Source organism: Pongo pygmaeus, chromosome X (assembly GCF_028885625.2).
Source record: "Pongo pygmaeus isolate AG05252 chromosome X, NHGRI_mPonPyg2-v2.0_pri, whole genome shotgun sequence".
NCBI lineage: Eukaryota > Metazoa > Chordata > Mammalia > Primates > Hominidae > Pongo > Pongo pygmaeus.
The window spans coordinates 66,626,658-66,649,100 of NC_072396.2; the positions used below are offsets into that span (position 1 = coordinate 66,626,658).

Genomic DNA, 22,443 nt, shown 5'->3' on the forward strand with positions numbered 1-22,443 from the left:
AAAGAAATGTCATACCCAAGGTCACATGGTAAGTTAGTGACAAAGCAAGGGTTAGAACCTACATTCTTTGACTTCTCAGTTCAGAGCTCTTTCCAAGACACCAGAATCCCTTATGCAGGGCTTGGTCCTGCAAAGAACCCAACAAACTCTATTTCTCCTTCTCCAAGTCCCCCCTGGAAGTTTTAAAAGAGCCTGGTTAAGAACTATTGACTTCAGGACAGGTTTCTGGGAGAAATTTTCTAAAAGCATAAGGTGCAAATGATTTAGTGTTCTGTCCTGGGTTGAGAGTGATGAACCTGCACTTAATAGAGAATTGACATTAGTAGGTGAAGGAAAAAGTAAACTTACTACCAGGAAGTATAATTCATGGGGAGCAAGGAAGACGGAATATACGTGCGTCTTTTCAAACAGAATAGCTTAAATGACACTAATATTAAAAACCTTCTCAACATTTGTAGGTAGGTTTGCAACCATCAAAGCAAAATCCACACTAATGGAGGATTCCAGGAACCTGGAGGCCTAAAGTGAAAGTTCAATCCTGATCTACATTCAGAGCAGAATAGGACAAGACATACAGCATATAATTCAGATATGCCAGGAAGGCTTCTCTGCTGCTCCCAAATACCTTCTTCACCTGCTACTCAGGGTCTGAAATTCCAACATTACAGTTACTTTGTTTGCCTTTGCTTGATGACTAAGTCCGTTTACCCTGGAAGTAGTATCAATTAAGCCATCATCAGCCACTGGCACTTCAGTGAGAAAGATCAGATTCTTTTCTAAGAGCTAGTTTTGCAAGGTGGTAAGTGTCAGAAGTATGAGGGTATTGAATGCCAACAGACAATACACAGATATTAGAGAGGGAGTTTTGTGAGTACTAATTTGGTTTTTTTTAAAAAAAGCATTTATTTGAAATGATTACAGATTCACATGCAGTTTTAAGAAATAATAGAGATCCTGTGTACTCTTTACCCAGTTTTCCCAATGGTAACATTTTGCAAAACAATAGTACAATAGTACAATATCACAGCCAGGATATTGACATTATAACAGGATACAGTCAAGATATAGAACATTTCCATAATCACAAGGATCCCTGTTGTTACACTTTTATAACCACAATCTTTTCTGGGTATATGTCTAAAATAAAGGAAATCGGTACATTGAAGAGATATTTGCACTCCTATGTTTATCACAGCACTATTCACAATAACCAAGATATGGAATCAACCAAAGTATCTGTCAATAGATGAATGGATGAAGAGAATGTAGTATACATACACAGTGGAATATTATTCAGCCACAAAAAGAATGAAATCCTGTCATTTTCAGCAACACGGATGGAACTGGAGCTCATAATGTTAAGTGAAATAAGCCAGGCACAGAAGGACAAATATCAAATGATCTCACTCAAATGTAGGAGCTAAAAAAGTGGATTCCATGGAGGTAGAGAGTACAATGATGGTTACTAGAGGCTTGGAAGGATGGTGCTAGGGAAATGAAGAGAGGTTGGTTAATGGATTCAAAAATACAGTTTGATAGATGGAATAAGTTCTAGTGTTCAGTAGCACAGCAGGGTAACAGTAGTTAACAATGATTTATTGCATATTTCAAAATACATAAAACAGAAGATTTGAAATGTTCCCAACACAAAAAAAATGATACATGTTTAAGGTGACAGATATCCTAATTACCCTAATTTGATCATTACACATTGTATGCATATCAAAATATCACATGTACTCAGTAAAGATGTACAATTATTACATATCAATACAAAATAAATTTAAAAATCAATTGGGCATATTTGTGTACATTTATTTCTGGGTTCTGTGGCATTGATCTAATATGTCCACCCTTCTGCCAAAATTACGTTGTCTTGGTTACTGTTAACTATATAATGAGTGTTGAAACTGGGTAGATTGATTACTCACATTTTATTCTTCTTTTTCGAGATCATTTTAGCTATTCTAGGGCACTCATTTGATTTTGTGCTGGCCCCAAGGTCTCTGGAGATGGAGTCTGTACTCATAGCCATGGGGAGCTCTATATTGATCTAGTTAATTAGGTTTATGTACCAGGAATTAGCATATAACTTTCAAGAAGTTATATATCAATACTTGAAAGCACCGTGAAAGACAAAGGTCAAGTGAAAAGGCCTTTCTTGGAGCTAGATCTGGTATTCTCTACTGTTATTTCAGCCAGGTTCCCCCTCTCCCAGAGCAGCAGACTGAGTTGATAATGTCCCAGTGTTACAGATGGGGTTGGAAAGGGACACTAGAGTAGTTACCTATCTAATGATATCTGCATTGGAGACCTCTTAACAATGCCCCTCACTTCCTGCGATGGGTCATTGAAAAGCTCAAGGAAGCCAGCTTTCATGGTTATCTTAAATAATCCCTTCTTGCTCTTCCCATGTACATATTGTAATTACTGAATTCCTACATTTGAGAACCACTTCCACATGTATGGCACTCTTGAGTCTCAAAATACATCAGTTACTACAGCCCTGGACTAGGAGAGTCTTGAAGACCAAAAATAGAAATAAGGGAGGAGATTTGTAGTAATCCTGGGAGGTTTGAAACTAAATGAAGCTGGGTGCAGTGGCTCACATCTGTAATCCCAGAACTTTGGGAGGAGGAGGTGGGGGGATCACCTGAGGTCAGGAGTTCAAGACCAGCCTGGCCAACATGGTGAAACCCCGTCTCTACTAAAAATACAAAAATTAGTCGGGTTTGGCGGCAGGTGCCTGTAATCCCAGCTACTCGGGAGGGTAAGGCAGGAGAAGGCAGAGGTTGCAGTGAGCCAAGATCACACCATTGCACTCCAGCCTGCACGATGAGAGCGAAACTCCATCTCAGGAGAAAAAAAAAAAAAAAAAAAAAAAAAAAGAAAGAAAGAAACTAAATGAATTTCTTTGAAGACTTTAGAATTGCTGTTAAGGAAAGAAAACTGTTCAAGTGAACCAGTATTTAGACACTGGGAGACACAAAAGGCCCTAAAAGGAATGGCCTGGAGATACATAGGGTGGGGAAGGGCCTTGACCAAAATGCTTGGCATGAGTTAGCAGGGCTATCTTCTGGTTAACCAACTCCTGGTTGCTTTATAGGTATTCCTTTGTTTGAAGTGAAAAGACAATTCAGTCTCAGATATGCTTGAGGAACTCGGGCTTGGATAAAGGAGTACCATAAAGGTCAGTATGGTGGATGTGATGGTTAATAGCGTCAACTTGACTGGATTGAAGGATGCAAAGTATTGTTGCTGGGTGTGTCTGTGAGGGTGTTGCCAGAGATTAACATTTGAGTCAGTGGACTAGGAGAGGCAGACCCACGCTCAATCTGGATGGGCACCATTTAAACAGCTGCCAGCATGGCCAGAATAAAAAGCAGGCAGAAGAACCTAGAAACACTAGACTGGCTTAGCCTCCCAGCCTACACCTTTCTTCCGTGCTGGATGCTTCCTGCCCTTAAACATCAGACTCCACATTCTTCAGCTTTCAGACCTGGACTGGCTTCCTTGCTCCTCAGCTTGCAGATGGCCTATTGTGGGACCTTGCGATCGTGTGAGTTAATACTCCTTAATAAACTCCTATATATAGATATATATCCTATTAGTTCTGTCCCTCTAGAGAACACTGAAGAATACAGTGGGGGAAGTAGAGGAAATCAGAGTGAGAAAGTTCAGGAGTTGAGAGCATCCAGGAGACAATGGCAAGCTGTTAGGACAGTATCCCTTTTGCAGCCTGAAAACTTCAGTTGGCTGGGCTCTTTTCTGCTCACATTTCTGTCTGAGGAACTGGAGCAAAATCTTACAGAGTTCTGTTAATACAGGTCATATCCTTACTGACATTAACTCCAGATTGCTTTCTAACACCATCTCTCACATGTTATTATAGCAGTCAAAAGGTTAGGGGTTAATTCCCCACCTTAAATTAACTCCCAACTTTTTGGTGGCTAATTAAGGCTGGTCTTATTCCCTATATAAGGGGAATCACATTCTCATGATGAGGAAAAGAGACAATAAGGGCCTCCCAAGAGCAAGAAGTAATAAGCAGTTGAAGGGGAGGCATGTCTAGTCAGCGGAGCTAGGTGCACTGCTTAACTGGAAATCAGATGTTCACAGGCATTCAGCCTCAATCAAAAGGAGCTTCAGTGGAAAAAAAAATAGTGCTTTACATGGCTGCTGGAAATTTCAGGAGACATGAATCTGATCATTTTGGATGATGACTCATTCAGAACCACAAAGCCCACTGAGAAAGCAGAAGGAAAGGCCCGGGGAAAGTAAGGTCTCATTAAGATTGCCCACACCTGGGGACAGTGAACATGGCTATCAGTAATAGAAGCAGCTGTCAGTAATTGAGGCAAGACAGAAAACCAAACTCTTCTTTCCAAGCATGGGGCTTCATCAGGACCCTGAGATGGAGAGGAGAAAGCGGTGGACTCTGAGTCAAGCCAAATTAAGTTCAGAGTTACTTCACTCAAAGACCCTTAGCTACCTCATCTGAGAAACAGAGTTAGTGCCCAGCTTCTCAGGATTATCATAAAGATGAAATGAAATGACTTATATAAAGTGACTGACACTGAATAGGTATTCTAATAAGCAGAAGAAGGTAGTTCCTTCCCTTTGTTTGGCTGAGCATGATAGTTTTGTTCTGGTTCATGAGAAAAGAGAAACTAAAGCTTAACTTCAGATTTAAATTGATTTGCAAGGTATTTTTTCTTAAGTACTTTGGTTGTGGTTAAGAGAAAGAGAGGGAATATCTGAATCTTTTGTCTTGGCTTAGTTTGAGGTTCTTTATTGTGATTTGGGGCTCCTGATTTGGCACATGCCTCCAGATCGGTGACAGAAAGCTGAGCAATATCTTTATACTTTTTTTTTTTTTTTTTTTTTTTGAGATGGAGTCTCGCTCTGTCGCCAGACTGGAGTGCAGTGGCACAATCTCGGCTTACTGCAACCTCCGCCTCCCAGGTTCAAGCGATTCTCCTGCCTCAATCTCCCCAGTAGCTGGGACTACAGGTGCGTGCCACCTCGCTCAGCTGGTTTTTGTATTTTTAGTAGAGGCGGGGTTTCACCAAGTTGGCCAGGCTGGTCTCAATCTCCTGACCTTGGGATCCGCCTGCCTCGGCCTCCCAAAGTGCTGGGATTACAGGCGTGAGCCATCACGCCCAAACTATACTTATTAAATAAAGTATATATTTACTATTGTCCATTGATCTCTAAATTGTTAGTAAAGTTTCCCTTATTTTTAAGTAAAAAAAAAAAAGGAACAGAGGTTCTATTTTTTGCTATACTCAATGAGCTATCTTTGGATACCAATACCCTATACTATTCACTCCTTAGCCTTAAGCATTTAAAACCATTTGCTACCTGTCATCAAGGACACCTAGGGATACTCCTCCACCACCCCCAAGTAAACCGCAGCACAGAAATGGGCCTAAGAATATGTAAGCATATAGCTTATGATTCCATAGTCTTTCACAGAGACTGAGTGGGGCAGCTTTACCTTTTTGCTTAGGGACTTTTCTCACAGTCATTGCAGCCTGCCTCTTCTGGTTTTCAGAAATTTCAAAGCCTAAAAAAGAAAAATATATGATTTTTTAAATGAGACACACCCTTCTTGAGTGTATAAATGAGTAAACTTTTCTGTAAGAAAGATTTGGTAAGACATATCAAAGATCTTGAAATACAAAAAAAAAAAAAGTCATTCCCTTTAACCCAGTAATTTCTTTCTAGGAATTTCACTAAGGAAATTTGTCACAAACTTGAACAAAAACTTAGCTACAAAATGCACATCACAGAATGGAGAGCCAAAAAAAGAATTATGAACATGGGCTAAGAGTCTGTTAATGGAGAACTGTTAAATAAAGCATGACATAGGAAAAAAATATTTTGTAACCAAAAGCAAAATTATAAAGAAAAGGACATAATGAGGCAAAAGATATAATTCAAACAGAAAACGTATATATAGATTATAAAAGTTTCAGAAGGAGGAAAAAATCAAATGGAAAATAGTAACAAATAAGTAACAAAACACTCAACTAAGGGGAAAAAAAGGATATACTTACTGTGGAAAGAATAAAAGGTCTTGCTAAGTCCCAGGCAGGATGAGCATACATAGATGCACATCTACATATTGACTAGTATAATTCCCAAACTTCAGGATAAAAAATAAATCTGACAAGCTTCACAACAGAAAGGACAGCTCACTTAACAAAAAACAGACATCATAATATTACTAGAATCCTAATCTGAAATATTGGAAGGAATAGCTTTCTTTTTTTTTTTTTTTTTTTGGAGGCAAGGTTTTGCTTTGTCACTTAGGCCGGAGTGTAGTGGCATGATCATGATCATGGCTCACTGCAGCCTTGATCTCTCAGGCTTAAGCAATCCTCCGACCTTAGCCTCCTGAGTATCTGGGGCCACAGGCTCATGCCACCACACCTGGCTAATTTTTTTGAAATTTTTATATTTTGTAGACACGGGGTCTCCCTGTGTTTACCAGGCTGGTCTTGAACTCCTGGGCTCAAGCGATCCTCCCACCTCAGCCTCCCAAAGTGCTAGGATTACAGGCATGAGCCACTGCACCCAGTGTAATAGTCTTCTGAATAAAACCTGGATCAAAAGGACACCATAACTGAAGTTATAAAATATCTAAAAATAAATAAAGAGGACATTTTATATCAAAACCTATGAGATACAGTTGAGACTTTATTCAAAGGAAAATATACCCTAAAATGATTTTTTTTTCACTTTTTTTTAAAAATATACTTTAAGTTTTAGGGTACATGTGCACAATGTGCAGGTTAGTTACATATGTATACATGTGCCATGTTGGTGTGCTGTACCCATTAACTCGTCATTTAACATTAGGTATATCTCCTAATGCCATTCCTCCCCCCTCTCCCCACCCCACAACAGTCCCCAGTGTGTGATGTTCCCCTTCCTGTGTCCACGTGTTCTCACTGTTCAATTCCTACCTATGAGGGAGAACGTGCGGTGTCTGGTTTTTCGTCCTTGCAATAGTTGGCTGAGAATGATGGTTTCCAGCTTCATCCATGTCCCTACAAAGGACATGAACTCATCCTTTTTTATGGCTGCATAGTATTCCATGGTGTATATGTGCCACATTTTCTTAATCCAGTCTATCGTTGTTGGACATTTGGCTTGGTTCCAAGTCTTTGCTATTGTGAATAGTGCCACCATAAATATATGTGTGCATGTGTCTTTATAGCAGCATGATTTATAATCCTTTGGGTATATACCCAGTAATGGGATGGCTGGGTCAAATGGTATTTCTAGTTCTAGATCCCTGAGGAATCGCCACAATGACTTCCACAATGGTTGAACTAGTTTACAGTCCCACCAACAGTGTAAAAGTGTTCCTATTTTTCCACATCCTCTCCAGCACCTGTTGTTTCCTGACTTTTTAATGATTGCCATTCTAACTGGTGTGAGATGGTATCTCATTGTGGTTTTGATTTGCATTTCTCTGATGGCCAGTGATGATGAGCATTTTTTCATGTCTTTTGGCTGCATAAATGTCTTCTTTTGAGAAGTGTCTGTTCATATACTTTGCCCACTTGTTGATGGGGTTGTTTGTTTTTTTCTTGTAAATTTGTTTGAGTTCATTGTAGATTCTGGATATTAGCCCTTTGTCAGATGAGTAAATTGCAAAAATTTTCTCCCATTCTGTAGGTTGCCTGTTCACTCTGATGGTAGTTTCTTTTGCTGTGCAGAAGCTCTTTAGTTTCATTATATCTCATTTGTCAATTTTGGCTTTTGTTGTCATTGCTTTTAGTGTTTTAGACATGAAGTCCTTGACCATGCATATGTCCCGAATGGTATTGCCTAGGTTTTCTTCTAGGGTTTTTATGGTTTTAGGTATAAAATGTAAGTCTCTAATCCATCTTGAATTAATTTTTGTATAAGGTGTAAGGAAGGGATCCAGTTCCAGCTTTCTACATATGGGTAGCCAGTTTTCCCAGCACCATTTATTAAATAGGGAATCCTTTCCCCATTGCTTGTTCTTCTCACGTTTGTCAAAGATCAGATGGCTTTAGACATGTATCATTATTTCTGAGGGCTCTGCTCTGTTCCATTGATCTACATCTCTGTTTTGGTACCAGTATCATGCTGTTTTGGTTACTGTAGCCTTGTAATATAGTTTGAAGTCAGGTAGCGTGATGCCTCCAGCTTTGTTCTTTTGGCTTAGGATTGACTTGGCGATGCGGGCTCTTTTTTGGTTCCATATGAACTTTAAAGTAGTTTTTACCAATTCTGTGAAGAAAGTCATTGGTAGCTTGATGGGGATGGCACTGAATCTATAAATTACCTTGGGCAGTATGGTCATTTTCACGATATTGATTCTTCCTACCCATGAGCATGGAATGTTCTTCCACTTGTTTGTATACTCTTTTATTTCATTGAGCAGTGGTTTGTAGTTCTCCTTGAAGAGTTCCTTCACGTCCCTTGTAAGTTGGATTCCTAGGTATTGTATTCTCTTTGAAGCAATTGTGAATGGGAGTTTACTCATGATTTGGCTCTCTGTTTGTCTGTTATTGGTGTATAAGAATGCTTGTGATTTTTGTACATTGATTTTGTATCCTGAGACTTTGCTGAAGTTGCTTATCAGCCTAAGGAGATTTTGGGCTGAGACGATGGGGTTTTCTAGATATACAATCATGTCATCTGCAAACAGGGACAATTTGACTTCCTCTTTTCCTAATTGAATGCCCTTTATTTTCTTCTCCTGCCTAATTGCCCTGGCCAGAACTTCCAACACTACGTTGAATAGGAGTGGTGAGAGAGGGCATCTCTGTCTTGTGTCCGTTTTCAAAGGGAATGCTTCCAGTTTTTGCCCATGCAGTATGATATCAGCTGTGGGTTTGTCATAGATAGCTCTTGTTATTTTGAGATACGTCCCATCAGTACCTAATTTTTTGAGAGTTTTTAGCATGAAGGGTTGTTGAATTTTGTCAAAGGCCTTTTCTGCATCTATTGACATAATCATATGGTTTTTGTCTTTGCTTCTGTTTATATGCTGGATTACATTTATTGATTTGCATATGTTGAACCAGCCTTGCATCCCAGGGATGAAGCCCACTTGATCATGGTGGATAAGCTTTTTGATGTGCTGCTGGTTTCGGTTTGCCAGTATTTTATTGAGGATTTTTGCATCAATGTTCATCAGGGATATCGGTCTAAAATTCTCTTTTTTTGTTGTGTCTCTGCAAGGCTTTGGTATCAGGATGATGGTGGCCTCATAAAATGAGTTAGAGAGGATTCCCTCTTTTTCTATTGATTGGAATAGTTTCAGAAGGAATGGTACCAGCTCCTCCTTGTACCTCTGGTAGAATTCAGCTGTGAATCCGTCTGGTCCTGGAATTTTTTTGGTTGGTAAGCTATTAATTATTGCCTCAATTTCAGAGCCTGTAAACGAACAAAGCCTCCAAGAAATATCAGACTATGTGAAAAGACCAAATCTATGTCTGATTGGTGTACCTGAAAGTGACGCGGAGAATGGAACCAAATTGGAAAACACTCTGCAGTATATTATCCAGGAGAACTTCTCCAATCTAGTAAGGCAGGCCAACATTCAAATTCAGGAAATACAGAGAACACCACAAAGATACTCCTCGAAAAGAGCAACTCCAAGACACATAATTGTCAGATTCACCAAAGTTGAAATGAAGGAAAAAATGTTAAGGGCAGCCAGACTGAAAGGTCGGGTTACCCACAAAGGGAAGCCCATCAGACTAACAGGGGATCTCTTGGCAGAAAATCTACAAGCCAGAAGAGAGTGGGGGTCAATATTCAACATTCTTAAAGAAAATAATTTTCAACCCAGAATTTCATATCCAGCCAAACTAAGCTTCATAAGTGAAGGAGAAATAAAATCCTTTACAGACAAGCAAATGCTGAGAGATTTTGTCACCACCAAGCCTGCCCTACAAGAGCTCCTGAAGGAAGCACTAAACATAGAAAGGAACAACCGGTACCAGCCACTGCAAAAGCATGCCAAGTTGTAAAGACCATTGAGGCTAGGAAGAAACTGCATCAAGTAATGAGCAAAATAACCAGCTAACATCATAATGACAGGATCAAATTCACATATAACAATATTAACCTTAAATGTAAATGGGCTAAATGCTCCAATAAAAGACACAGACTGACAAACTGGATAAAGATTCAAGACCCATCAGTGTGCTGTATTCAGGAGACTCATCTCATGTGCAGAGACACACATGGGCTCAAAATAAAGGGATGGAGGAAGATCTACCAAGCAAATGGAAATCAAAAAAAGGCAGGGGTTGCAATCCTAGTCTCTGATAAAACAGATTTTGAACCAACAAAGATCAAAAGAGACAAAGAAGGCCATTACATAATGGTAAAGGGATCAATTCAGCAAGAAGAGCTAACTATCCTAAATATATATGCACCCAATACAGGAGTACCCAGATTGATAAAGCAAGTCCTTAGCGACCTACAAAGAGACTTAGACTCCCACACAGTAATAATGGGAGACTTTAACACCCCACTGTCAACATTAGACAGATCAACGAGACAGAAAGTTAACAAGGATATCCAGGAATTGAACTCAGCTCTGCACCAAGTGGACCTAGTAGACATCTACAGAAAACTCTCCACCCTAAATCAACAGAATATACATTCTTCTCAGCACCACACCACACCTATTCCAAAATTGACCACATAGTTGGAAGTAAAGCACTCCTCAGCAAATGTAAAAGAACAGAAATTATAACAAACTGTCTCTCAGACCACAGTGCAATCAAACTAGAACTCAGGATTAAGAAACTCACTCAAAACCACTCAGCTACATGGAAACTGAACAACCTGCTCCTGAATGACTACTGGGTACATAATGAAATGAAGGCAGAAATAAAGATGTTCTTTGAAACCAACGAGAACAAAGACACAACATACCAGAATCTCTGGGACACATTCAAAGCAGTGTGTAGAGGGAAATTTAGAGCACTAAATGCCCACAAGAGAAAGCAGGAAAGATCTAAAATTGACACCCTAACATCACAATTAAAAGAACTAGAGAAGCAAGAGCAAACACATTCAAAAGGTAGCAGAAGACAAGAAATAACTAAGATCAGAGCAGAACTGAAGGAAATAGAGTCACAAAAAAACCCTTCAAAAAAATCAATGAATCCAGGAGCTGGTTTTTTGAAAGGATCAACAAAATTGATAGACCGCTAGCAAGACTAATAAAGAAGAAAAGAGAGAAGAATCAAATAGACGCAATAAAAAATGACAAAGGGGATATCACCACCGATCCCGCAGAAATACAAACTACCATCAGAGAATACTATAAACACCTCTACGCAAATAAACTAGAAAAATCTAGAAGAAATGGACAAATTCCTTGACACATACACCCTCCCAAGTCTAAAATGATTTTCTAATTTTGTAAAAATCAAAATAAACAAAGTAAGTATTCAATCAATGAAAGAGGGGAAAGAATCTAAAATATTCCTTAAATCCTGAAAGAAAGTAGGAAAAAGAAGGAAATAAAAGTGAAAATTAAGAAGAAACAGAAATAAACTGCAGAAGGGATAAACAAACCAAAAACAAGTTATTTGAAACGACCAAATGTAAATTAGTACAGCCATTATAGAAAAACAGTACAAAAGTTCCTAAAAAATTTAAAAATAGAACTACTATATAATCCAGCAATGCCACTGCTGAAGAAAGAATATCAATATACCGAAGAAATATCTATGCTCTCATGTTTATCACAGCATTATTCACAATAACCAAAATATGAAATCAACCTAAATGCCCATCAGTGGATGAATGTATAAAGGAAATGTGGCATATATACATGACGTTATATCATTCAGCCATAAAAAATTGAAATCCTGTCATCTGCAGAAACATGGATGGAACTGGAGGATATTATGTTAAGTGAAATATGATTATTTTCCCTCATACGTGGGAGCTGAAAGGTGGATTTCATAAAGATGGAGAGTAGAATGGTGATTATCAGTGGCTCAGAAAGAAAGGCTCAGGTCAATGGAGAGGGGCTGGTTAATAGGTACAAAAACACAGTTAGAAGGAGTAAGATTTAGTTTGTGACAGGACAGTAGGGAAATTAGAGTTAATAATAATTTATTGTATATCTCAAAATAGCTAAAAAAATATTTGGTATGTTCCCAACACAAAGGAAAGATGAGCATTTGAGGTGATGGATATCACAATTACCCTGATTTGATCATTAGACATTGTATACAGGTATCAAAATATCAGATGTACCTTAAAAATATGTATAATGATTATATATACATAAAAAAGACCAATGCTCCCTGATAAGCCTGATTAAAAGATTAAAGTGAGAAAATAAAAATATATGAAATATTATGAACCCAAAAGAAGGGAGATAACTACAATTATGGAAGATATAATAATTAGAAAATGTTATGAGTAGATATATAGCATTAAATTAAAAATCCAGAGGAAATCAACAATTTCCCAGAAAAATAGAAATTATCAAAAGTAATGTACAAAGAGGCAGAAATGTACAGAATCTAAAAAGAGAACTCTACCATTTTCCTGAAGCATACAGAACAAGATTTTGACGAAAGGAGAGCAGAGCCTTGTCTTAAATGTGAAAACTTAGTAACAATGCCAAGCCGTTACATATTAAAAAATTTAATATAATGCCAATCAGAATCCAAATGGGCTTTTTATGCCAGTTTTTACGGCAGTGTTTTTAAACCTAGAATAAATAAATTTGATATTCATATCAAAGAATAAACATGTAAGAACTGCTAAGAAACAATGATAAAAGAAGAGTGAATAAGAATTGATTGTACCAGGCATTAAAACTTTCTCAAAATCTACTGTAATTAAAACAGCATAGTCTTGATACAAGAAATGACAAACAGAAGAGTGGAACAGAATAGAACGTTTAAAAACACATCTAATTTGGGGTGGCGAGTTCTGTAGATGTCTATTAGGTCTGCTTGGTGCAGAGCTGAGTTCAATTCCTGGGTATCCTTGTTGAAGGCTGGTTCAATATACACAAATCAATAAACGTAATCCAGCATATAAACAGAACCAAAGACAAAAACCACATGATTATCTCAATAGATGCAGAAAAGGCCTTTGACAAAAGTCAACAACCCTTCATGCTAAAAACTCTCAATAAATTAGGTATTGATGGGATGTATCTCAAAATAATAAGAGCTATCTATGACAAACCCACAGCCAACATCATACTGAATGGGCAAAAACTGGAAGCATTCCCTTTGAAAACTGGCACAAGACAGGGATGCCCTCTCTCACCACTTCTATTCAACATAGTGTTGGAAGTTCTGGCCAGGGCAATTAGGCAGGAGAAGGAAATCAAGGGTATTCAATTAGGAAAAGAGGAAGTCAAATTGTCCCTGTTTGCAGATGACATGATTGTATATCTAGAAAACCGCATCATCTCAGCTCAAAATCTCCTTAAGCTGATAAGCAACTTCAGCAAAGTCTCAGGATACAAAATCAACGTACAAAAATCACAAGCATTTTTATACATCAATAACAGACAAACAGAGAGCCAAATCATGAGTGAACTCCCATTCACAATTGCTTCAAAGAGAATAAAATACCTAGGAATCCAACTTACAAAGGATGTGAAGGACCTCTTCAAGGAGAACTACAAACTACTGCTCAAGGAAATAAAAGAGGATACAAACAAATGGAAGAACATTCCATGCTCATGGGTAGGAAGAATCAATATCGTGAAAATGGCCATCCTTCCCAAGGTAATTTACAGATTCAATGCCATCCCCATCAAGCTACCAATGACTTTCTTCACAGAATTGGAAAAAACTACTTTAAAGTTCATATGGAACCAAAAAAGAGCCCGCATCGCCAAGTCAATCCTAAGCCAAAAGAACAAAGCTGGAGGCATCACGCTACCTGACTTCAAACTCTACTACAAGGCTACAGTAACCAAAACAGCATGGTACTGGTACCAAAACAGAGATATAGATCAATGGAACAGAACAGAGCCGTCAGAAATAATGCCACATATCTACAACTATCTGATCTTTGACAAACCTGAGAAAAACAAGAAATGGGGAAAGGATTCCCTATTTAATAAATGGTGCTGGGAAAACTGGCTAGCCATATGTAGAAAGCTGAAACTGGATCCCTTCCTTACACCTTATACAAAAATCAATTCAAGATGGATTAAAGACTTAAATGTTAGACCTAAAACCATAAAAACCCTAGAAGAAAACCTAGGCATTACCACTCAGGACATAGGCATGGGCAAGGACTTCATGTCTAAAACACCAAAAGCAATGGCAACAAAAGCCAAAATTGACAAATGGGATCTAATTAAACTAAAGAGCTTCTGCACAGCAAAGGAAACTACCATCAGAGTGAACAGGCAACCTACAAAATGGGAGAAAATTTTCGCAACCTACTCATCTGACAAAGGGCTAATATCCAGAATCTACAATGAACTCCAACAAATTTACAAGAAAAAAACAAACAACCCCATCAAAAAGTGGGCAAAGGACATGAACAGACACTTCTCAAAAGAAGACATTTATGCAGCCAAAAAACACATGCAAAAATGCTCACCATCACTGGCCATCAGAGAAATGCAAATCAAAACCACAATGAGATACCATCTCACACCAGTTAGAATGGCAATCATTAAAAAGTCAGGAAACAACAGGTGCTGGAGAGGATGTGGAGAAATAGGAACACTTTTACACTGTTGGTGGGACTGTAAACTAGTTCAACCATTGTGGAAGTCAGTGTGGCGATTCCTCAGGGATCTAGAACTAGAAATTCCATTTGACCCAGCCATCCCATTACTGGGTATATACCCAAAGGACTATAAATCATGCTGCTATAAAGACACATGCACACGTATGTTTATTGTGACATTATTCACAATAGCAAAGACTTGGAACCAACCCAAATGTCCAACAATGATAGACTGGATTAAGAAAATGTGGCACATATACACCACGGAATACTATGCAGCCATAAAAAATGATGAGTTCATGTCCTTTGTAGGGACATGGATGAAGCTGGAAATCATCATTCTCAGTAAACTATCACAAGAACAAAAAACCAAACACCGCATATTGTCACTCATAGGTGGGAATTGAACAATGAGAACACATGGACACAGGAAGGGGAACATCACACTTCGGGGACTGTTGTGGGGTGGAGGGAGGGGGGAGGGATAGAATTGGGAGATATACCTAATGCTAGATGATGAGTTAGTGGGTGCAGCGCACCAGCATGGCACATGTATACATATGTAACTTACCTGCACATTGCGCACATGTACCATAAAACCTATAGTAATAATAATAATAATAAAGAAAAAAATAGTGCGAAGCTGAAAAAAAAAACACATCTAAGTATATATGCAGAGTTACTATATATGAAAAATGGCATTTAAACTGTGTGGAAAATAAATGATTTATTTAATAAATGATGCAGATGCAACTGACTATCCACCTGGAAGAAAAAAATGAGATCTCCTTTCTCACATCATATAAAAATGTAAATTCCAGATGGATTACTGTTCTAAAAATAAACCAAAAATATATTTTTAGTTAGGAAATTTTACAGTTTTGATGGCAAGAGATCTTAAGCAAGATGAAACTAGGGGCCAAAAAAGGAATAATAGATACATTTTTCAAAGTAAAAATTTAAATATTTATAGAAGTAGGCAATATAAACAAACTCAAAAGACAAAAAACAGACTGGTGAAAACGTGAAATTCGTGACTGACCAAGTGTCACATCAACAATATAGAGTCCTTCCAAATTTATTTTAAAAGAATGAGTAAAGGGTATGAGGCAATTCACAAAAGAAATGAAAATAGCCATTAAGCATATGAAAAAAAAAAGGTTCCAACACTTTTTTTCAATTTACTAGTTGAGAAATGGCAAACTGAAACAAACAGATACCATCCAGTGCTGGTGAGGGTATGCGGAAGTGGGTACTCATAAAATTATGCTAGGAGTATAGATTCTACAAATCTTTCAGAATTTAATATGCAAGTATGTATTAAAACTGTTCACATCCTAACATTTAGTCATTCCACTTTAGGGTACGTATCCTACAGGAATAAAAGCACCAATAAGTAACAATGAGATACGTATATGGATATTTATTACAGTGATATCTGTAGTGGGAAATAAAGCTAAATATAAAATGAATGTCTAGCAAAAAAAGAACAGTCAGCCATCTGTAACCATGGGTTCCACATCTGGATTCAATCAACTGTGGTTCAAAAATGTGCAGAAAAAAGCGACTGGTTGCTTCTTTACTGAACACATATGGATTTTTGCCTTGTTTTTTCCCCTAAACAATACAGTATAACAATTATTTACATAGCATTTACATTGTGTTAGGTATTATAAATAATCTAGAAATGATTGAAAGTATATGGAGGATGTACATAGGTTATATGTAAATACTATATCATTTTATATAAGGGATTTGAGCATCTATGGATTTTGATATCCACGGGAGTCCTGGAACCAATATCCCGTGCATACCAAGAGATGACTGTGGTTATTACATAATATTATGGAATGTTATACAGCTGTTTATAAGAAAAGTGTGATGAATTTATTGATGTGCCCATTTGACTAGACTGTAGTCCTCACTAATATAGGTGTTGCCATGAAGGTATTTTACAGATATAATCAAAGCCCCTGATACGGTTCGGCTCTGTGTCCCCACCCAAATCTCATGTGGAATGGTAATCATTGGGGGAGGGGCCTGGTGGGAGGTGATTGGATCATGGGGGAAATTTCTCCCATGCTGTTCTCATGATAGTCTGTGAGTTCTCACAAGATCTGATGGTTTAAAAGTATGTGGCACTTCCCCCTCGCTCTCTCACTCTCTCTCCTGCCACTATGTGAAGAAGATGCTTGCTTCCCCTTTGCCTTCTGCTATGATTCTAAGTTTCCTGAGGCCTCCCAGTGATGCTTCCTGTTAAGCCTGCAGAACTGTGAGTCAATTAAACCTCTTTTCTTCATAAATTACCCAGTCTCAGGTATTTATAGCACTGTCAAAATGGGCTAATACAGGCCCTAATCAGTTGACTTTATATAAGGGACAATATCCTAGATAATCTGGATGGACCTGACTGAATCTGTTGCAAGACCTTAAAAGTAGAGCTTAGGTCTCACATAGAAAGGGCAGAAATTCTACCTGTGCACCACAGCTTTAGCCCATGTCTGTCCCATTTAATCCTTCTCATGAGCTTCTCTTCCTGACTGCCTGTAGATGACAGCTTTGGCCTATGTCCATGGGTTTGAGCCTGCCTGTGATCCTCCATTTCTGACTGCCTGCTCTATGGAATTCTGAGCCACTTACTCAACATTTACAATCACATAAGCCAATTCCTTGTAATACAATTTTCAGCAGTGGTATGATGTATCTCCTACAGGTTATGCCTCTTTGCTTGAACCCTAACTGATACAAGGGGTTATAGTTAGATTCTATATTATTTATCTGGGGAGTTACTTATGATAAATTAAGTTTAAAAAAGCAACCTACAAGGTAATATATATAATTTTTGTAAATATAAAAGTATTATGTTTGTATATGTTTATATGGGCATGAGATAAGTATGGAAAGAGGCATACTGCACTGTTAACACTGGTTATTTCATTCAGTATGGAAGTGACAGAGAAGAGGAAAGAATGCTAAATTTTCTTTATATATTTCCATATTTGTTTAAATGGTTATAATGGTCATGCATTAATTTTATAATTAAAAAGTAAAAATTAAAAAAAGCTATATTAAAACTATATGACCCTCATAAAATAATGATTAAAAATATGAAATAATCTGATAGAAATGTTAATGATATAATGATGAGTGAAAATGAGGATACAAAATTATATCTATCCACCATAGAGCGGCAGGTATGGGGAGAGAAGAAAAAAGATTCAGTCACCTTGGTTTTTCTAATTAGACACATAAAAAAGGCTGGAAATATATATCAAAATGTTTATGAAAGTTATTAGTGAGTATGTTCATGTGTGTTTTTTTTTTCTTGTACTTTTCTGTTGCTTTTTCCCCAAATTTCCTACAATGGAAGTGATTTACCGTTATTATCAAACCAAAAAAAACCCCTCAATATTTTTAAAGATGAGCATATGCCTGTTCAGAAAGTAATTTCTAGAAGCTTTTCTATTAGAAGCAGATAAAGTCACAGGTTTATTAGGGCACTGTGTGGGAGACATTGTGTTAGAGCCAATGGGAATGGCAGGGGCCTTCTAACTGATTCAAGGTCTGAACACTAAGACCATTCCTTTAATAACTCTAACAGCCTAGGCAAGGTCAGTGGCTGCTGCTGCTTGCCATTGAGAGAAGTAGCCAGCAACATTTATATGCCACTCCACATCATGTCCCAATGGAGTGTCCACATACTGAAAGCAATCTGATTCCAATGAGACTCAAAGTGAGTTATTAATGTGCACTCTACCCAAGTTCTGAGGAGAAGACTGGAGTTAGATTTGTCTTTCTGACCACCCTTTCTTACCTCTGGATAATTTCAATCGCCCACATGGAAGGATAAGAGAACGCTTTTGCAACAGGATTCAATGAGTAGGCCCATTTTTCTAGAGACAATTTCCACAAACTTGAGCTTACAGGCGTTCTAAAGTACAATTTCACTCCCATAAGCAATAGGGCAAAGATAGAAACTGTATGTCTTCTCAGGGAATTAACAAGTCTCGTTGCTTGGTATTTTTTATGACAGAAAGGCAGGACCATGAGCAAGAGACCAGACAGTACTTTATAAGTCACAAAGCTATAACCAATGGCGTCTAAATCCCACAGTTGGGAAGCAGCATGAAAAATATCTCTACTATCTATATCCCCACTGGAAAAGAGAAACAACCTATTGTAAGGCAAAAAAGTATGTTTCAGTGTGATTCGAAATCATGAAAATGGTCATGGTTTTAGGTCCTGTTATATTTTCTATAATTTACTTTAAATACTTCCACACAGAAAGTGTGATGTGTATGTGCATATTATTTGAATCTACAGTTTAGGTGGATTTAGTTAACATCTGAAGTATCCTAATCAGGAGTACAAACTATATACCTAATGACAGAGAACTGAGGCTTTATGAAGACTACAGAACAGGTTGTATAACTGATTTTTGTTTATTTGCTAATAAATGTATGTTTGGGAGAATCAAGCCTGAGGCTGGCTTTCAGTGTGATATTCTTAGCTAGTAGGGGAGGACAACCTATAGTTCAAACCTACCACTGACTAATGGAAGCTATTGGTACTTACCAAAAAGAACCTAATAATAAGGAACCACCAAAGTAGCTTAAGTCAGTTTGCAACAGAAATCTTCCCTCTGACTCCAGGAAAATGGAAACCAATTCAAACCTCCTATGTTCTTCATAGCCATATTCTTCTTTCTACTCTCGGGTCACTTACCAATTTTTTCATCTTCCTGTACCATTTTCCTCTCTTCTCTGAAAGCCCTGAGCCAGCGTATTTTTTCCTCCAGCTTCTTGGCAAAGAATAGATGTATCTCTTCAGTCTCCTTGTTGTGAAGCTTGAAGGCATTCTTCATGCTGACATTAAAGTCATCATCTCTGCCATCCTCAATGTCAACTACCTCATATTTATCCATGTCAATGCGGCCTTTGTAGTACAGGATGTCTCTCCGGATTAGGTCCTAGATGGGAAGGAAGAGGTTTCTTGAAGTTATGTGTAGGGTGAGTACTAGAAGAGTTGGCACACGGGCACAGCAGAATGCTAACACTGTCACCGTTTTGAAGTACCAATGGGGGTTGGTTTGTTCTAAATTTGGCCAGGTTATATTAGTAGTCTGACATTGACAGGTTGGTTAACTAGATGCCCAAAGAAAAAGCCTCTGTCTCACCTCAAAAGATCATTTCAGACACCAGAATCAATCCTTGGACGTGTGTGCAAGTCTGCTGATAGGAGGTAGGAAACAGTAAGCCACATAAACACGGCTAGCAAGGGCTTCTCCTTTTCTAAAACATCAGCAAGCCCACTAGAGGTATGAAATGAGCTGGCTCGTTGCCTGGAGTGTGTTCAAATATCTGTGCAGGCCAGTGAGACCTGAACTTCAGAGGGGGACTGAGTGGTAAGAGTAGCTAGGAGGCCACAGACTGCTGGCAAAGGATTACCTAGGGAGGGTCTAACACTTAGCACTCTGGGGATTTTTAGAAAAGGCCCAGTCTGGCAAGAGAAATGGAGGTAAAAGTAAATAAAGAAGTTCACATATCAACACAGATGAATGTCACAAATCTTATCTTATGGAGAAAAACAAGTTGTAGATGGATACAAACAGTATGTTGCCTATTTGTTATTGTTGTTTTGCTCTCATAGACACAAAATTGGATTAATCCTAACCCTAGTCCATGAGACACTCATAATTGGTCCATGCATGGCATTTTTATTTCTCTATTTATTCATTTACTTACTTATTTTAATAATATAAAGTACTGGTGAATCTGCCACCAATCCCAAAGTTACAACTCTAAGGCATCCTCCATCCTAAAGCCTATGTTCATCATTTCCATGGTTTCCTTTCTATATAGTTTTACCTCATCTGTATCTGTTACCTTGAAAAACATACAAAAAAATGCCACATAATGTTTAAAGATATATACGTATGTAGAAAACTATAAAGAAATACGTGACAATGATATATGCCACGTTCCAGACAGTACAGAGCAGAAAATGGGGAGGGGCAAGAGAGGAAGGGGAAGAAAAAGAAGCAGAAGAGAGGGTGGGAAGGAAAACTATTTGTAATGAATTATTTCTTAAGGCGGATCGTAAGCACGTGGGTACTCATTATATTATTTTTATATCTTTTTGAATGTCAAATATTTCATAAGTTAAAAAAGAAAATAGAGGGATGGATGAAATGACATATAGGCCTATGGAATGTCAGATCTTATAAATATCTTGGAGTGGCCTTTTAGCCCCTCCTCCTCTTGGCGCTGCCCTCAGCCTCCTCTGAGAACACATCCACTGCTGGGAGATGTGGTATGGCTGAGTCAGGTTGAGGAAGGCCCCTATGAGCCCTGTCCTGTTGTCTTCGGGCCAACTCTCCCTCCTCTCTGCTTTATCTGCTCTTTCAGTCAGCTGGACAGTCAGAAATGCTCATTAATTTTTATTAGCATTTTACAGTTCAATTAAACCATTTCCATTCTACTGAATTGCCTAACTTGACTCACTTCTCAGCTGTGTGCTCCCTATGAAGGATCTTCTTTTGGCCACTCACATTCCCAATCCTAACTCTTCACACCGTGCAGTACACTGAGATTTTCAGTTGGGCTGGGAAAGGCTACCTTGCAGGATTCCCAGCATAGCTCTGTCAACCTCAAAGGCCCAGGCTGGAAAATACAGATGTCGTTGAATTGCTTTTGAAAAAATAACAATCATGTTACTTTTTTTCCTCCCATAATGATTGTTCATATAAATAAGAAAAGAATATAGATGGATTCTGATCTATTGGTTGTCCCCAGGATCAAGTTCACAGGAGAGGAAGAGTTCAGCTATACAGAGAGGGCCAATGTTGCCCCATGCCTATTTCAGAATCTGGGTTCCTTTTACCATGTTCAGTGCACACAAGCTCAATCCTGGCCGAAAGGATAGAGTGATTCCCATATACTGAGTTCCACAATTCTCAGGAACACTTTTTGAGACACATGTATAAAAAGTGGGCCCTATCAGGCTAATCTAAGTACAAAAGCAGGATAAGCTAGGCAGAATGTATGAATGTAATTTATCTCGATCTCAGAAAGGTTTGAATTGTGCCTTACCATACATAATACAATACATACAAACCTGGAAAGCCAGATCTGAACCACACATTCTCACCGGACCACATTGCCTAAAACAGGCAGCCTCAACTTCCTTGTTGCTAACTTCAGTCTGCAGCCTCCTTCCGCTCCGCCCCCATTCCGAGTTGGTGTGTCATAGTCATTAAGAGCTTTCAACACCTTTGCTAGTTCCCCAAAATAGAAAGAATATGCATGATCTTGGAGCTACATTAAAAGCATCAATTGAATCTCCTATTGTTTCTTTAGATATGTAAGGATGACAAGAAGCTAGAGAGAATTTCTGCTTCTGTGGTGGGGAAACAGGGCTAGAGAGATGTGTTGCTAAAATTATCCCTTTGCCTGTTCTCCCCGGTCCCCCAGAGGGTTAAATGTGAGTTTTCAGGCACTAGATTAGTCATAAGCCAAATGTAGAGATGTGATAGGAATAACTAAGAATGACCTACTAGTTCAGGAACTCCAATCAGAAAGAGTAGCTAAGACCATAAGCAGTAAGCAGCATGGAACAAAAGAAAGAGCATGATGTAGAGTCTGAAGCCCTGAGTTTGATGCCTTGCTGCTTAACCTACCAGCTGTACGGTTACGGACAAGCCAG

The 22,443-nt window shown here is 38.4% G+C and overlaps 1 protein-coding gene across 15 annotated transcripts in view; it reads right to left on the bottom strand.

Moving 5' to 3' along the window:
- The window catches only part of ARHGEF9 (Cdc42 guanine nucleotide exchange factor 9), a 160,016-nt gene that overhangs the window by 3,536 nt on the left and 134,037 nt on the right, over positions 1-22,443 (bottom strand). For all 15 annotated transcript variants that reach the window (XM_054471702.2, XM_054471708.2, XM_063660642.1 and 12 more), the window contains 2 exons: positions 19,465-19,708; positions 5,501-5,569 (listed from right to left, as the gene is read on the bottom strand). In XM_054471702.2, coding sequence (XP_054327677.1) covers positions 5,501-5,569; positions 19,465-19,708 — 313 coding nt within the window. The remainder of the gene's footprint in view (positions 1-5,500; positions 5,570-19,464; positions 19,709-22,443) is intronic.